General features: G+C 43.1%; 1 protein-coding gene across 3 annotated transcripts in view; it reads left to right on the top strand.

Moving 5' to 3' along the window:
* TRPC5 (transient receptor potential cation channel subfamily C member 5) overlaps positions 1–17,270 on the top strand; it is a 168,393-nt gene extending 151,123 nt beyond the window's left edge. For all 3 annotated transcript variants that reach the window (XM_090060210.1, XM_090060209.1, XM_090060211.1), the window contains exons 8-11: positions 4,589–4,795; positions 4,989–5,030; positions 6,926–7,015; positions 9,490–17,270. In XM_090060210.1, coding sequence (XP_089916336.1) covers positions 4,589–4,795; positions 4,989–5,030; positions 6,926–7,015; positions 9,490–10,224 — 1,074 coding nt within the window. In that variant the 3' untranslated portion in view covers positions 10,225–17,270. The remainder of the gene's footprint in view (positions 1–4,588; positions 4,796–4,988; positions 5,031–6,925; positions 7,016–9,489) is intronic.
* Positions 17,271–17,349: the final 79 nt, after the last annotated feature.

The following is a 17,349-nucleotide window of genomic DNA, read 5'->3' as shown; positions in this document are numbered from 1 at the left end:
GTTATAAAGGAGAGACTGGAACGAGGGGAGGGTCACTGCCTGGCATTCAAGAACATTTTCAGTAAAATTGAAATGTCTTTCAATTGCACATTCCCAATGTAAAACGACTGCCAAAAACATTTACTTTTAATTGCTCAGGTTCTCAAAACATCAATGCAAATAATGGGAACAGGCTTGGTTTGCAAACTCTGGAGAATTCGCAACAGGAGAGGAAAGTAAGCTCAGGAACCTGGCCTCGGCTCGGTGCAGCTCTCAAAAGAAACACAAATGCAATTGTGGATGGGTCACAAATAAGCTTGGACCAAGGGCTCCTAGCACAACAGAAAGGTGCATTTACATTTACAGGGGCCAGCTGAAACTTGCTCAGCAAGTCCCACACAAAACTGCCTCTTCCAGGATGACTTCCTTAGCCTGGGTTCAAGGCCTCTCCAACACACCTGTATCCCTGCCTTTCACTCAGCCAGAGAGAACAAAAAGGGTCTCATTTCAGTCTGTTCCCCTGCAACAAAACACCCTTCCTACAAAACACCCCTACCAAAAACACTTATATCCTACAGCCAACTCACCCCACACCCCTTTTATAATGTGCTGGAAGGAATTACCACCAATTCAGCACAGCTGGAGAAGCCCGCTACCCTAATAGTCCCTGAGAAGCACAGCAGGCGGTGATGGGCTTCCTTCAGAGAGTGTTAGCCCTCTCCCTGCCACGCTCTGAATTGCTCAGCCCAGATCTAGAAACACACTGAATACCTGAAGGCAGCATTTAGGTCCCTAAGTCCAAGGTCACGGTCCTCAGTACCTGTGCTTAGGCACCGCTAACAATGGAGGCATTCAGCTCTGAAGGTATCTCCGTTTCTGACATTGCAATTCTGCTTTGGCCTTGACAAGGATGAGCAAGTTGGTGCACATCACAGCTGCCCCTTCTGAGGTTGGCTGCTGAAGCCATTCAGGGTTGCATGGGAGAATTAGAGATACACGGGGCCCATGAGACTAGGAGCATGACCTTTTGCCTAGTGGTTACAGCCTGCAGGTAGGGGGACAGAACAGGACTGACTCTTCCAGCCCCTGGTAGTACTAAGCCCTGGAAAAGGGCAGGACTCAAAATGCTGCTGAGGATAAGCCGCTCCCTACGCAGTGCTGGCATTTGTGCCTTAGCAACCCTCCTGTTGAGGCTCATTTTGAGGAGTAGCTTCTAGGTTGGTATGAGGCTGCACATACATCTCCCATGCTCCTCCATAAAGTTGCTGTTTCTTTCTGTGCACTTGTTGTTCAACCCTCTCCAGAGGGCCTGGCTAATTTATAACGTGAGCCCGAAGGCGAGGCAGATGGCCTCCGTGATCTTACCTGTGTTCCCATGGAAGACTTGGCTCTGGCATGGTACTGTCCTGATCCAATTAAATCACTGTGTGGATTGAATCAAATGTGGTCTTGAATCATGCTACAGCACTTTTGAAGTCCAGGACTGTAGCCTGATTTGGGCACATGGTTTTAGTCCATCTCAGCTGCCAAGACCTGTCTGGAACATATTACCACGCAGCTATGTCACGTCCTGGCATGGTAGTGATTATTGTAGACTTTCTTACATACAACCTCAACTCCTCCCGCTGCCCTCTTACGCCTCCCCGTTCACTTCATTGTGTTGCTGCCTCAGGCCCAGCCTATGGGTTTGCAGATTTCAGCCTAAAGGAAGTATCTGCCACAGCTTAAAATTCAAGCACTGCCCCCCTCTCACTAGGCACAGTGTTGCTCAGGCTAAATCATCACATTGTTGGATTAACCTGATGTCAGGTACTGTTAGCATAAACGTTAAACATCCAAACAGCTGAAATGTCACAGCCGTCAGCCCACTGCTGAATCCTAGGCTGACAATACATAATACACTTCCTTGCTGTCTCCATTAAGAGTCACACTGCAAGCCGTGTGCAGCACAGCTCAGGCTGAAGCCCTCTTCTTCCTTTTATGTTTAGCATCATGATTTCTAGACGGCGTATGAAACCATGACACTTTTAAGGCACAGACAGAAATGACAATTTTTGCCTGTCTGGCACCCAGAAGTACTCTACATCAATGACCAAAGAGAAGTGTATGTCTGCAGAGTACTTTAACAGGGCCTGATCCTGCAAAAATATGAACCCTTATGGCATGAGGGTTCAGAAGAAGATGCTCCAAAATGGAGCGCTTTCCATAACTCGTGTCTGAGCTGCCTCCTTACCCAGAAAGGGAGTGAAGGGAGTTTGGCCCCACCTTAGGGGGGCTCCAGTCCAGCTGCCCCACCCTCCAGCACTGGCTGGGAAACCCTCAGAACAAGCTCCTATTCTGCTCCCTTTCCCTTGTGCTGGGCTGGGAAGGGGGAGGGAGGAGCAGTGCAAGGGAAAACCACCTGCAGGCTCACTGCCAGCAGCTGGATTCCCCAAGCCCCAGGACCCAACAGTGAACTTCTGTCAGGTTTGAGGGATTGTTGTAACTCGTGGCACTTCCTGCAAAGCATCATGAGTTACAACGGGGAACTGCTCTTTCCTCTGCACCTTTAAGATGACCAAGAACTGTTCTGAATTACCTGCAGAGAATCGAGAAATCCTGGCTTTATACAAATAAATCTTCCCCTAAGTTCTGATGAGAACATAAGATTGGCCGAAACTCTTTTTTTAAAGTTAGACACAGTTCTTTGGGTAAATCCAATTCTTTTATTAGACCAACTCAAGTAGTTGGAAAAATTCTTCTTAGCAAGCTTTCAGGCAAGAACGCCCTTTGTCTGGCTGAGGAAGCATCTGCAGATGGTCTGTGCTCTTCCTGGATGGAGCGGTAAAGCAGCCAGAGGCCGGGACCTGTACAAGAAAGCCAGTCAGTTCAAATGTAAATTGAGGTGGTCAGTAGGTGAGAGACAGGTGGGGGAAGGGGAAATGAAAGTAGCTGTAGTCAAAGGATGAGAGAAAGGAGGGTGGGAGGGAATGAGAATAGGTGGTAAAAAGTGGAAGATTTACCTGGGGAGTCATATGTTAGGCAGGTATAATGTGTCATAAATCCAGTACACATTGGATATACACATATTTAGTCCATGCTTTTTTGTATCCAGTAGACTGATGAAGTGAAGTTCATGGGCTTGTCTATGAAGGGTATTTTGCAAATTCCCTTTGAGGATCAGAACTGAGAGATTGGAGAAAGAGTATTTTTCTTGTGAGAAATGTGCCCCCACAGGTAATTGGGTATTCTTGTCTTGATTTTCAGTGTGTGTTCATTCTGGTACACAGGTGTTGTTGTTTGGTTTCTCCTACATGTTTTCCATCAGGCATTTGGTGCACTGGTGAGATGCATTACATTTCATTTCTGGGGATGCAGGTGTAAGATCCAGGAATAGTGATGGTTCAGTTCTGGGGGGGGGGGTGGAAATGTGTTGGCAGGTTTTACATTTCTTGACCCCGCATGGTCTGGATCTGTTCAGTGTGTTTTGGACTGTAGGATGTTTGCTTCTGGTGATGAGGTTGGCAAGGTTCAGTGCTTGTTTAAAGGATAGGATGGGTGGTTCTGGGAAGATCTCTTTGAGAACTGGGTCTTCTTCTAGTATGGATTAAAGTTAGACATTTTAGGGGCTGGATAGTAAGCTATTTGTGACAAACACCATCTTTTGATTGTGTGTTAGTGCAGAGCCTAGCACAACAGGCTCTTGCTGGGGTCGTTTGACCCCAGTACTCTTTCCTGCCGTGGCAGGGGGTCGGACTTGATGATCTGCTCAGGTCCCTTCTGACCCGACCAACTATGAAACTATGAAACAAGCCATGGTTCCTGATTGTGACCTGAAACACTCTCTATGTGTCTGTAAAATGGGGCTTATAACTTATCCATCTTTAAGGAATAGTTGGAATTCTTTGAATGAAAAGCCCTAAGAAGTGCAGACTATCCTGGTGATGATGTGTAAATAAATAAATGCATTTTGTGTTTAATCCTGCATAAAATATGATGCATAGTCAAGGTTTAAAATCTGAGGCATAAGATAATGTGTTGTTTTTGTCATGATTGATTTTATTTCATCTTAATTTTATAGAAGTGAATTGATAGTTGCTTTAAAAAATGCTTAAGATTTCTTTCCAGTCAAGTTCATGAGTACTTTTGCAAACTTGGAAATGAGAAATTATGACCCTAAGATAATTAGAGTTGACAATCTTGTTATTTTTCTCCGCTGCGTGTTCATGCCCTCACAGACGGAAAAGTAGCATAACGATTTTTTCCCCAGCTCCTCTTCATCCTCTGTCAGTGAAACCATCAACAATGGCATCACAAACCATAAATTATTGATAAAGTCAGACTTGTACATTTGAAACACTTTTCCCTGAATGCTGGAATCACTCCATTCCTAAAGAGTCAATATTTTTATACTCTGATACATTTCAAAGTAATTTTTAAAATTGCACTGGCAACAAGGGCTCGAGAAGAACTGATCTTGCTTCTCATTTGTCAGGTGGACTGCCCCTCAGCACGCCTGACTGAATACAGCTAGCTGTGTGTCCATGTCAATATGTACCCTGTGTTTCTCAGTGTTTCCTCCAATGCAGCTTTCCTGAAGTTGGTAACGCTCTTTTTCCCTCTCCCCCAGGACCATGCAGATATTGAGTGGAAGTTTGCAAGGACCAAGCTCTGGATGAGTTACTTCGATGAAGGGGCCACACTGCCCCCTCCTTTCAACATTATCCCAAGTCCCAAGTCAATCTGGTACCTTTGCAAGTGGATTCATTACCGACTGTGTCCTGGCAAGGACTCTGAGGATGAACAGAAGAGGCATGAAAACCTAAAAACCTTTACAGTAAGGAGCCTAACATCTTAATGTCTCATTTTTCCAGAGTATTGTTTATTAATTCAGGCTACAGAGGCCAAAGTTCTTCTGGGGCTGGTAAGAGGCTATTGCTTGTACTACAGCTGCCTAAGCACCCTTGGAGATGGGGAGACTTGACTTAACTGATACCCATACAGTGTGCATTTACTTTTTTTAATTTCAGGAACGGCACGCTGACAACCTGATCCAGAATCAGCATTACCAGGTAAAGACTCCAGTACTTGAAGTCTTTTTTTTGCCTATTTTTTGCTCCTGTGTGATTTTTGACTGCTTACCTGCTGTGTTCCTATGATATAGTTTGACAAGTGTAGGAGCTCCAAAAAGTTTCTGCTTACCACAGAATAAAACACACACAGCTTCTTCCAAACAGCCTGAGTGGCTCAGGAATCATCCACAGGCCTTTTATCTCTTCAAGTAAACAGAAAAGCTTCTGAGATGAAATCATCGTCCCGCTGAAGTCAGTGGCAACATTCCCTTTGACTTCAGCAGGGTCTGGATTTCATGCCAGGTCTCCTTCTGAGAGAGGTGAAGAACAATCTTGATCAACAAGTCAAACATTTAGGGTTTGTTTTTTTTTCTCAATGGATTCCCAGACTTAACACAAAAAAGAGGAGGTGGGATTTTTCTTCTTCCACTAAGGAGAGCTCAGATAAGAGAAATGTTTTCTCCTGCAGCTTGTATTTGATCTCAGCCTGCCTGTCTTCAAGAATTCATCAAATTCCATCTACAAAAGGATGAGTCCGTGTTTAAAAATACCAGCTTTTTAAATCCAATTTAATTCATTATGTTAGCATTTTGGAAGGAAAAAATAATACTTACCACCTCCCGCCCCCACCCATGTGATTTACTATACCTCATTTCCAAGAGTGATGAATGATTTTGAGTGCCCCATACCCTAGAGTGATGTATTTTTCAGAGGAGAAGTGCTTCACAATTTCTGAAAATCAGACCTCTTCAACATGTCTGAAGTTGGGTAGCTCAGGCATAAGGGACCCGCAATCAGTAGCCACTTTTGAAAATGTAGATCTCATTCCTTTTCAACTTCATGGTACTGTTCACAAATACTAAGGCTAAGATTTTCAGAGAAGATACAACCTTTAAAAACTACAAAGTAAATAATTAACCTAGAATTAATTTTCCTAGATAAACATGCATTTTGGATTCATTGTCACCATTTATAGATGTGAAAACTTAGATGCTTTTGAGGCAACATATCTACTAAACACATGATCATATATCTGCTGAAAAAGATGTGACTATTTGTACATGTATACTTGTGCACATAAATGTAGGAAATAAATAGCAGTGTACTTAGGTAAGTACAGAAGTTGATACACAAATTAACATCTTCCCACAAAAATCTGTACTGAATTGAATAGCTAAAAGGACATGAAACTAGCCCCTAAACACTTGATCCTGCAAAATGGTGATCATCCTCAGCTGCCAGTAGGATGTTCAAGGAGCCTAGCAGGGTGGAGTCCTTAACCTACCCTTTAAGACAGAGCATGCCCTTGAATAGTTACTTCCTTCAATGAAAACACTACATGCATACGTCAGCTAATGTGGCTCTACATATAGTTATAAAATTTAGCCTGTTCTTTAGCATATGCATATTTTTTCTCTGGTACTGCCCGTGACTCCAGTACGTGCTATAAACAAAACACCAAATGACTTGTTTTAGCAGTTTCAGAATATATTGCATGTACACATCAGACCTGTAATATTGAAAGTGTTTTACAGTCATTGACTAATTAACTGAGACAGAGGTTAAATGGCTTGAAATCATGTACAAAATAAAGGAAACTGAGAAATGAAATCTCATTACACACAGCCCTTGTTATTTGTACGTAACACTAGCATAACACATTGACTTATAGCACTTAACCACTGAGCTTTCAAGCTGTAAGATATATATTGCTGTACGAAGGTTCATCGTATTTGAAAGAACATGTTCCATTTTCACCAGTAAGGAACAATCAGTAACTCTGTAAAGAGTGGAGTAAAGAAGTCTGCCGAGCTAGAGTACAGCGAGATAAAACGAGACTGAGTCAGTGGGTCTCAGCTAGTAGTTGAACTGTTAAATGTTGTTTTATGTTTCAGGAAGTGATCAGAAATCTAGTAAAAAGATATGTTGCAGCAATGATAAGAAATTCCAAAACCAATGAGGGGTTAACTGAAGAAAATTTTAAGGTAATTCTGTATTACAGTTACCTACAATAGTGATTTTTGTTATGCTCTCAGAGTGGATAAAAATCGACGATTAAAAAAAAAAAATCACATTTTTAAATTTTTTTTAAAAGCTTGGCTGGGATGATCTGGTTGGGGATGGTCCTGCTTTGAGCAGGGGGCTGATCTAGATGACCTCCTGAAGTCCCCTCCAACCCTACATTGCTATTATTCTTTGAGTCTATGAATTTTTGTTATTTTTAAGATGCTTTTTTTGAAAAAATAAACCTAGATAAAGATCGTTTTAGTTTAAGATATGTTAAAGCTCAAAGATATCATTATGGACTAGGGATTATAACTTCTAATTATATACTGTTTGAGACAAAATTTTCATGTAACCTTTTTAGAAAAGTTTTATAAATAGATGACAACAGGCCATGTACTATATTAGGGGCCCAATCTTATGGGGTTCCCTGAGGCTTCTCTATAGATTAGTAAAGATTAAAGAAAACTAGGGGTGTACCAATAGAGATTTTTGGGGCCGATACTGATGGCCAATTTTTAATGAGCCATATTGGCTGATTCCGATCTAATTGCTGATACGCAGCTGGCAGTCTTGGAGAGCAGTGTCCAGCTGGTAAGTCTGTTGTGGGGGAAGAGGCGAGGGAGGAGGGAAGAGGCATGGGGGGAAGATTGAGGCCCCCGCGGTGAGGGAGGGGCCGGGGCTGGGGCAGGCACTGCACAGCTGGGGCACAGCGCGTGACAGGAGGTGTGGGGGCGGGGAGGAGAGAGCTTGGCGCTGCCCCCATCCCCAGCCCGCAGCAGCAGCCTGCCCTAGCCCCGTGCACACATCTAGGGGCACACACCCCCATAACCTCCCAGGGTGCATGCAGCAGTGGGAGCTGCCTCCCGCCTCCTTGTGCCTCTTGGATGAGCTTGCGCTCTGTCCCGCACCCCACCCCAGCTGGGCAGTGCCTGCCCCTGCCCCTGCCCCTGCCCCTGCTTCATTCCTTTCCTCACTGCTGGGGCCCCTCCCTCCCCCGCTTCCCTTTGCCCACACCAGACTTACCAGCTGAACCCGGTTGCTCTCCACGCTGCCAGGCTGCACTCCTGGCCATCTGCGTGCTGCGCTGTGGGTGTGTGCATGCACAGGCATTTATCGGCAACTTTATCAGCCACATGAGCCAAAAAAAGCCGATTGCCACTACTGTTAATTTTCCTTATATAAGTGCCAATCCAATATAGGACCGATGTATTGGTGCATCTCTAAAGAAAACCACTCTACCCAATGAGACTTGGTGCTCAGTCTAGAAAATCCCATTAAGTATCTCTGTGATGCCTAAATTCAGTTCTCAACATACGGATTTGTGTCTTCAGAGATAACATCCTTGTTAACAGCAGTATATGAAAATGAGAGATAACAGACCTGATTATCTACCCATCAACCTTCTTATGTCTGCAAGTTTTGCAGAGTCAAGCCCTTACCTCTCTCTAAAAGTGCAAAGTTTCAAGAAGTTAAAAGATTAAAGACAGCCTAAGCACTCTGCTACTATGTGTCATATTTGTGAACAGTCATTAATTATTATTTGTGCTAAGCATACAAGATCTGGAAGTGCATGGGCATTCTTGGCACATAGAGAGTTCCCCCAAGGTTCCCTGTGGGGTTTAATGTGACCGGTTTGCATGTCTGTGCTTTAGACATGTCAGGCCATGTCTACACTGCCTCTCTGCTGAACCTGGAACTGCCATGTAAAAACAAGTGCCATTCACTTTCTCCTGCTCTGGACATGCTCAACTGTGGCAGTTAGATAGCATAGAAAGTTTAGAGGGGTCCTGAGTACATGGCCATCCCCGCTCTAGGAAACTGTCTCAGCAAAATTTGAGAGCAGGGCTGAGGCAAGTACTCAGCATTTCTCTAAGTTGCCTGTGTTGCTAGCCTTGGATTATGAGGAGCAGGAGAAAATGGGGGTTGTTTCTCTGCAGCAATCCCTAACTTAATAGGATGGTAGTACAGACATGGCCTTGAAGAACAAGAGCGTTGTCTTGACCACGATTTTGGAAGTCTTTGATTAGGTCAAGCTATCTAACATCACATGTTTAAATCCAGGCTGAAAGAAGACCAAAGAACATGTCTTTGTCTATAAGTCTGACCAATAACATTTCATACCTAAAATAATTCTCTGACTTGTGTATTTTAGGACCACTTGTATAAGTGACCACATTAGCAAAGCAATTATTCCTCTTTTTTTCAGTATGGAGGGGGCTGGTCTCAACCCCATTAGAGACATAAAACTCTAGCAAGGCGCTCTCTAATTCTCAGAATTGCTAAAACTTTCCTCCTGTTAGTGAATAATGAAAGATTTAGTTGGTATCCTTGCACATTGTAATTTGATATCAGCTATTTGTATAATTTTGATGCTCCTTCCAGTGGAATACAGTCACGCTTTAATGTCATGGATACGGCTTCTACGTGTAACTCATTTTCCCTCTTCTCTTAGGAATTAAAGCAGGACATCTCTAGCTTTCGCTATGAAGTTCTTGACCTCCTGGGAAACAGGAAACCCCAGAGGAGGAGTTACTCCACCAGCAGCACAGAGGTCTCCCAAAAGGATGACGCAAATGAAGATGGTGCTGGAGAAAAAGCCAAAGCCAAGAGTGTGTCTTTCAGCATAGCCAACAAAAAAAAAGACTTTAATGTGTCAGCGCTCATTAAAACTATGTCTGGGATTGACATTCCAGATGGGAAGCCAAAAAGCAATGGAATAAATAAGCGCTCCTTCGTCCGAAATGGGAATAGAGTTCAAAGGCTTTCAAGCTCCAAGAAAGAGTCCTTCAAGAGACTGGGCCTCCTGTTCTCCAAGATGAATGGACATCTCCCCGAGCCAAATTCAGAGCCTATGTACACTATTTCAGACGGAGTTATTCAGCCACATTACATGTGGCAAGACATTAAATATTCTCAGATTGATAAAGAGAGAGAAGAGAACTGTTCCAAAAGTGAAATTAACCTCAATGAGGTGGACTATAGTGGGAACATGAGACACACAGGACAGAGCAAGGAATGCCCTGTGGTCTGTACCAGCTCCCTTCACTGTGCTTCCAGTATTTGCTCCTCTAACTCCAAACTTATAGACTCAACAGAGGACGTGTTTGACTCATGGGGAGATGCTTGTGACTTGTTTATAAACCAATGGAAAGATGGGCAGGAAGATCATGTTACAACTCGGTTATAAGTAAACCTATTAAAACCTGCTATAGACCATAGCTCAATATTTGTAACTGTTTGCTATCACAGATGATTCAGAGTTAGGATTCCCTTTCAGTCCCTAGAAACCGGCATAAAACTCTCATTATTTTGGTCTATTTTATAGCCACATTTACCACATTTTTATTTGCCTTTTTATACTCACAGAAACTGAACTATTTAGTTGTTCTGGCCATTCATTTTAAGGAAGTGCAACACTAACCAGCAGAGGTGCAGACTGACATTCCCTACCATTTGCCATGCTTTCCTCTTGTGTGCTTTCTCTAAACCACAGGGTTTCTTACCGATGTGGTCTGAGTCTTCAAATTCTGTAGGGCTCAGAGATGCTGGTGGCAGAGTAAAGGACCTGAAGAGCAGCTCTCTTTCTCAACGTTTCATCTGGTTAGCATTGTTACTATTCCTCCCAGTATTTTGGCAATCTACTTATGTCACTGGTCAACAGTACCAGCTGACGAAAAGTAGCTTAACCAGAGGCTGAGAACCAAATTGGAAGAGCTGTAAGAAGGGTTTTCCAGTTATAACTGGCCTTTTTCTTTTATTTAAGCAATACAATATCTGATTATTTCAGCAGCGTGTGGGTTCTTTTCAGGTTGTATATTATAGTCTTATTGTAAATTATTGTTGACATGAGATATATTTATCACTCCATCAGTATTACACGCTCAGTTCTATGATTTGCATAAGTTCGTCACTGTTTTTCATTTGTTGGGTACATTTAGAAACCCACCAGCACACTAGGAGGGAAGAGTTACTTACTACTGAACACTGAAAGAGGAATAGAGCGGCTGCTCTACTTATTGGTTTTTGCATAAGGATGGGCGGGAGGGAGGCACCATCCAGGATCCAAATCCTCCTTCATGTGCTTGACATCCAGTCTGAAATGCAATCTGAATTTTACAAGCAGCTCCTATCTGTATAATAGGTTGCACCAAACCCCAGATCTGAGTCCTTTGAATTGTACAGGTAGTTGGACTTCATGCCTAAATGTTATGCTCTCTACTGCTGCATTAGCTTTTAGCTGTCTACAAATTCTGAAGAACTGGTGGTAATAGTGTTTTCAGGCAGGAAGCTGCTTTCCTGTTGTGTTACCAAGCTGTAAGAAAGATTGTCGTCTCTGCTCTCATTAACTGCATTCCTTACAAGAAGCCAGAGCAACACCAGCCTGAAGTGTATTTCACAGCCTGGCCAACCCCATGCAGTTTCGTTTTTAGCTGCAGCCAAATTGAATGCAGCAGTAGAGGGTGTTTGTTTCCAGTAGGGCTAAAAAGTGCTAGGCGCTGCACAGCCATAAAGAATGGCATTGCCTTATGCCAAAGAGCTTCACAACCTTAGAAAGATGAGCTGATGGACAGGACCACATACATGTGCTATAAGCAGTGATTCTGATAATGGAGCAATGCGTACTTTCTTTTTCGTTTTTGCTGACACGTAGACCATTGCCAGCGACCCCCTCAGCCTTGCCATTATTCATCAGCCACTTTCTCGTAGGGATCAGGGTGGAAATAGGTGCTGAAGAACCCAAGGGCAGTAGCATTGTAAATCATCTCAGAAATGGTGTTCACAGCATATGGGACAGCATGCAATATAGCACATTATTCATAGATCAAGTATAAGAGGGCACAGGTGATCTATTATGGACATGCACTTAAAGGAAAGCGTCACGGGATAATTCAGTAGGGGCATATGGCTTTGCTCCTTCAAGGTGTTATGTGCCCTCTGGTCCTACTGAAGTGAATGGAAGTTGACACTGCCTGGCCTCTCTCAATCATGGCAGAATTAGCTGTTGCCATGAACTGGGCTGGGAAGTGTGTTGAGAAAGGATTTATTAATGTTTAAAGTGGCTGAGGCTCCTGCTGCTGCCAGTCTTTTTATGTTTCAGCTGAAAACTTGAGTGGTACCAAGGCTCTCTGGCCTGGACTCTCGAGATGAAAACTCCCCTTGGAAGAGATGCTTGAATGCTCAAGCATGAAATATTTAGCCTGAATTTTAAACATGATTTTCTCTTCTCTTATTAAGGAAAGTGACTCTGGCAGATGTTTCCTTTGGGCACACAGATGGCCTCCAGTGTCACAAGTAAGGTCACTGCTCACTCAGTTGCATGCCCAAACCACAACCCTGGATCCCAGACCCAAGAGCTGTCAGACCGTTCCAGATAGGGACCTGAACTTGGCAGCTGATGGGACAAAACAATTTCATGGATATGAACACCTCAAGCTGCTGGCAAGGCTTAATACAGGTCTCAGACAGGACTTTGGGGCTGGAGGCCACCCTTGTTTTTCAGCAGGCTGAGCCAACGGTGCAAACACAGAAATATACCCTCACTCCCTGCTTGCAGACTGCATCAGTCTAGCTAGCAGAAGACCTGATGCTGTCAGCTCTCGTGCTGACAAAGGGCTCAGCACTGTCTGTGAACCTGTATTTACTCGGCTGCAAGATGGAGGGGAGGGAAATGACATGGTTCCATGCACCTAACAGTGCAAAATCCCAGAGCAGAGGTAGTCTGCTGCTTATTCATAAACTAAGCCAGCTCCCATCCTGCAAACCCAGCTATGCATTAGGATGACGTTGAGGGCAGATGGAAGGTAACTCCAGCAGGAGCAATCCCAGGTTGAGACAAGAACGCTCCGAGACTCTCAAACCAGCCTGACAAAGCATTTTTCTGCATTGGAAAGAGCTACTAGCTGGAGGTAACAGTAATGTTGCAAATCACTTGATGCAGCTGTTAATCACTTTATAACTTATGAACCTAATTCTGAATGGGTCCAGTCAGCCTTTGCGGTGTTTTCATGCAAGGCAAGTAGGAAAGAAAGCAATACTGAGACGGCAACACAGATTACATCAGGAGCCTGGGCTGCAATCAGGGTTCACATCGCTTTGATTGTGGGAGATTAAATCCACGCTGCTGTTGGCCCTGATCGCAGCGTGCCGTTCAAATGCAATCATCTGACAACAGTAAGCTCCAACATCAGGCAATGTAATGCAGTTGCCTCTTTCTACCTGTGCACAACCAGAATGCAACAGGCGCTTTCCCTTTGTTCTGTCCATAAAATGACAGAGAGGAACTGAGAGGCCGTTAGCTATATTAGTCTGAATTCGGGCAGAAGGCAGGGTAGGTTTTCACTTGATTTAGATATGCACTTTATGCACAACTAAATCAGAGCATACATTTTCGTAGACAATAGATTTACTTCATCAGATGCTGTTTCCACTGCTTACAAAAGCTTAGGCTTTGCATCTCTGATTTAGTTAGCCTAAGGTACAAATTTACCCTGCCTTCTGCCAGATAGGATCTGACAGACACATTTTAACACATTAGCTAACACTGTACACAAAAATTTATGTTAAAGTTATGTTGAGGGTGAGATGTATGTAATGTAGCCATGGCTACTTGGCCTGGGTCTGCGGTGAGATTCTTTATGGCTCAGATGGTAACTCCAGCCATGGCAATTTAATACCAACTTTTCATTCTAAGCAAACGTATGAGTAACGAAGTAAAAGACTTCCCTAGGCAAAATAACTAAATTCCATTCAGTTCTTTATTTGTGTATGCCCCCTTTGAAATCTGTAGGTTTTACAAAAGCTGGTTGAAAAAAATGCCATATTTATAGGAAATTGCCTGGGTGCGAGGGCAGGAGAAGGGGAGCAGAATTGAAAGTTCCCCTGAAAAATTACGTCACCAGAACTGGAAACATGTATTATAAAACTGGCTCAGTACAATTTTGTTTCCAGTTCCTCAGTGAACGAAAATGTTCTGAATGAACTGAAATTTTCCACAAGAAAACGAATGACTTGGTTGGAGGCATTTTGGTCGAAAAATATTTCAGTGAAGGAATCACTCTACCTCCAGATCATACGTGGATCCGAGTGCAGGGGCTGGTGCGGTGTCTTTGGACAGGCGTGGTTGGGGATGAACCTGTGTTAGTGCTAGTTCCACAGTCACAGCCCTGTCCTGGCTGCTGTTAGTCTTTGTATTTCAACACCAACCCATAACACTTGCAAGGGAATGAAAAAAATCTTTAGTTTGAAAGATCTTCAGGTTTCTTCTCACATGGGATGGCTGCACATCCTCCAAGCTGTACCATCATTTCATCTAGCCTTTAAAGTGACCTATTCAAAAAGGGATCACCACTCACAACACCACCAAGCTACACACAGATACAGTACTATACATCAAGGGAAACTCGGAGTCATCTGAACTCAGGTCAGAAATGAAAGAACCCTCGTCAGAAACAGGGAAGTCCATAAACACACATGGCTGCAGACTGATTTAAATCATTCTCTTTGTAAACGAATTCCACACACATTGGTAGATATGTAAATATCCATACAATTGTTACTGTGCTCTTAACATAGGAAGCGTATGAAGTGATTAGGGCACAGGATTCGGAGTTGGAAATTCTTGGGGCCATTCCCAGCTTTGCCACTGACTCACTATGTGACCTTGGGCAAGTCACTTAGCCTCTTTATGCCTCAGTTTCCCCATCTGTAAAATAGGGATAATAATACTTACCTACCTCGTGGGGGGGGGTTGTTAATTGGTAATTGGAGGCTTAGTGAATTGGTAACGTTTGTAAGCACTTTCAGCTCCTCAGATTAAAGGCGCTATATACAGTAAGTGAATGATATTAGTAGCTGTAGGATGTACATTTATTTTCTTACAACTAATTCAGGTAAGAACTGATCTTTGTCAATTGTGACAGTTTTCAATGTAGAAAATAGCTTGATTATCCAGACAGGGGACCTAGGGAGATTTCTGCATTTGCTTTGCAATGAGAGCAGAGAGCCCTAGAAGCCTAAACTCTGAACATCTTTGCTTTTGTGGATTTATGTCTCACCCTGAATGTTACTTTATTGTATTTATTTGTGTCCCAACCTCTTTTTCTAATGGTATATGTAATATACTTTTTAGCAGAAATAGCAAAGAAATGTAAATATTAAGACTTGTAATATTTAAGTAAATATATATATATACACGAATATAAATATAAAACCTGACATTTTGAAGAGATTCAAATTGGTTAATACACCAGACTTCTAGAAGTCAGGAGGGCTTCAGACACAACCTACCATTGATGCATGTATCCATGGCAGGTAATTGAAGTAAGAATAGGAAAACTTTTACTATGTATTATTAACTTCTTGATATTAGTATATCCCCCCATTGCTGGCAATGGGAATCCAAGTCAGAAAACCATCATCATCGCCATCCAGGTGTCCCACATAATCAATAGCAACATGTGTGGCAGTGCACCCAAAGGAAAGAGAATATCCATTTATTACGGGAGCTGCATAACCTCTCTGCAGTATATTTAGGGATAAGATATACCAGACCAAGGTATGCAAGAAAACAGGCCTTTTACTCCCACTGCTATCATGTAAATGGAGCCCACTCGTGTTCCTATTGTCAATGATAAATCTCCAGTCTCTTTCTTTTGGAGTAGACTCAGATTCTGAATCTCTCCTCACCACATTGAAATGTACTCTGGCTGTTTATTGAACCAATGGAGTTATTTTCCTTCCCTACTCCCAAACATTGACATAGATTTATATGAGTATAGATTATATAACTTTTTTCTTTGGCTTTCATCTTGCACCCAAATTTTGTGGGCCTTACTCAGGGAAAAGTTCTGTTTGCAGCAGGAATTTGTGTACAATTGTTACAAGATTTGGCCCTCCATACCATCTTGCAGTATCGGCACCCCATGAATTCAAAGGAAGTGAACCAAGTGTTATACGGTGAAGAATACAAAGGGCGCCGTTTGCGGTCATTTTGGAGAAGCATGGAAAACCACCAACTGTTTCATGAGCTTTCTAGAATTCTTTGCCTTTGATTGGCTGATCGCCGTCTTGCGACAACTCCTCGCACAATTTCAGTATTTCAACTTTTCTGATCTCAGACCAGAATCCAGAAAAAACAACAAAAAAAATAATAAAATGGACTACCTGTGTAAAATTACCTAAAGAAGGTTGAATTTTGGTGAAATTATTGGGTAATTTACCCTTGTAGCCAACAGTTAAGTTGTTACAGCACACTACCATTATCAGAAATATACATTTTAATGAGGCGGCAATGTACAGATCCAAGGTCTTAATTTCCGAAGACTTGTATTGGCCATTCTCGAGTTTACAGTTAAATGTGGAAACTGTCAAATACTACTTTTAAAAATTATTTGGATGGATTTATTTTAGCACATGGCAAAACTGTGAACCATTTGGGATTAAAGACATTGCTTAACAACAACAACCACCTGCCCCTTCTGTCCACTGGCAAGACTGGGGTTCAGTGGATATCAAGTATCACTAGTGTACTGCAGCCCGATGTCAGAGAAGGACAACTGAAGCATATTGAAGCAGACAGACATCCAGAAAAAAAACCTGCAACTCCCAAATGCAAAATGGAGAAATTAATTAGAAGTGGTGAGATGACAGTGAATAAACCACCTCAGCAATGAGACTTGTAAAATAATGCGCTACCAAAATAGTCTATAGTAGACTATAGAAAGACTATAGGACATGTGCTCCTTGACACTCCAATACTATAATAGGGTCATGGAAGATTAGGGCTGGAAAGGACCTCATAAAGTCGCATCTAGTCCAATCCCTTGCTCAAAGCAGGACCACCCCCAACTAGATCATCCCAGCCAAGGCTTTGTCTAGCCAGGTCTTAAAAACCTCCAAGGTTGGAGAGTCCACCACCTCTCTGGGTACCTGTTCCAGTGCTTTACTACCCCGCTAGTGATAAAGTTTTTCCTCATATCTAACCTAAACTTCCCTTCCTGCAATCTGCACCCACTGCTCCTTGTTCAGTCATCTGCCACCACTGAGAACAGTCCAGCTCCATCCTCTTTAGACCCCACCTTCAGGTAGTCGACAGCTGCTATTAACTGCTCCCCCCATCCCCTAATCAGTCTTCTCTTCTTGAGCCTAAATAAGCCCAGGTCCCTCAGCCTCCCCTCATACATCGTGTGCCCCAGAACCATTTTTGCTGCCCTCCACTGGACTCTCTCTTATTTGTCCACATTGTTTCGGGGGGGGGGGGGGGGGGGGCAAAAACTAGACCCAGTGCTCCAACTGTGGCCTCACCAGGCCACAT

This window comes from Crocodylus siamensis, chromosome 8 (genome assembly GCF_052110815.1).
Source record: "Crocodylus siamensis isolate JL-2025a chromosome 8, ASM5211081v1, whole genome shotgun sequence".
NCBI lineage: Eukaryota > Metazoa > Chordata > Crocodylia > Crocodylidae > Crocodylus > Crocodylus siamensis.
This window is presented reverse-complemented; position numbering and strand designations above follow the sequence as displayed.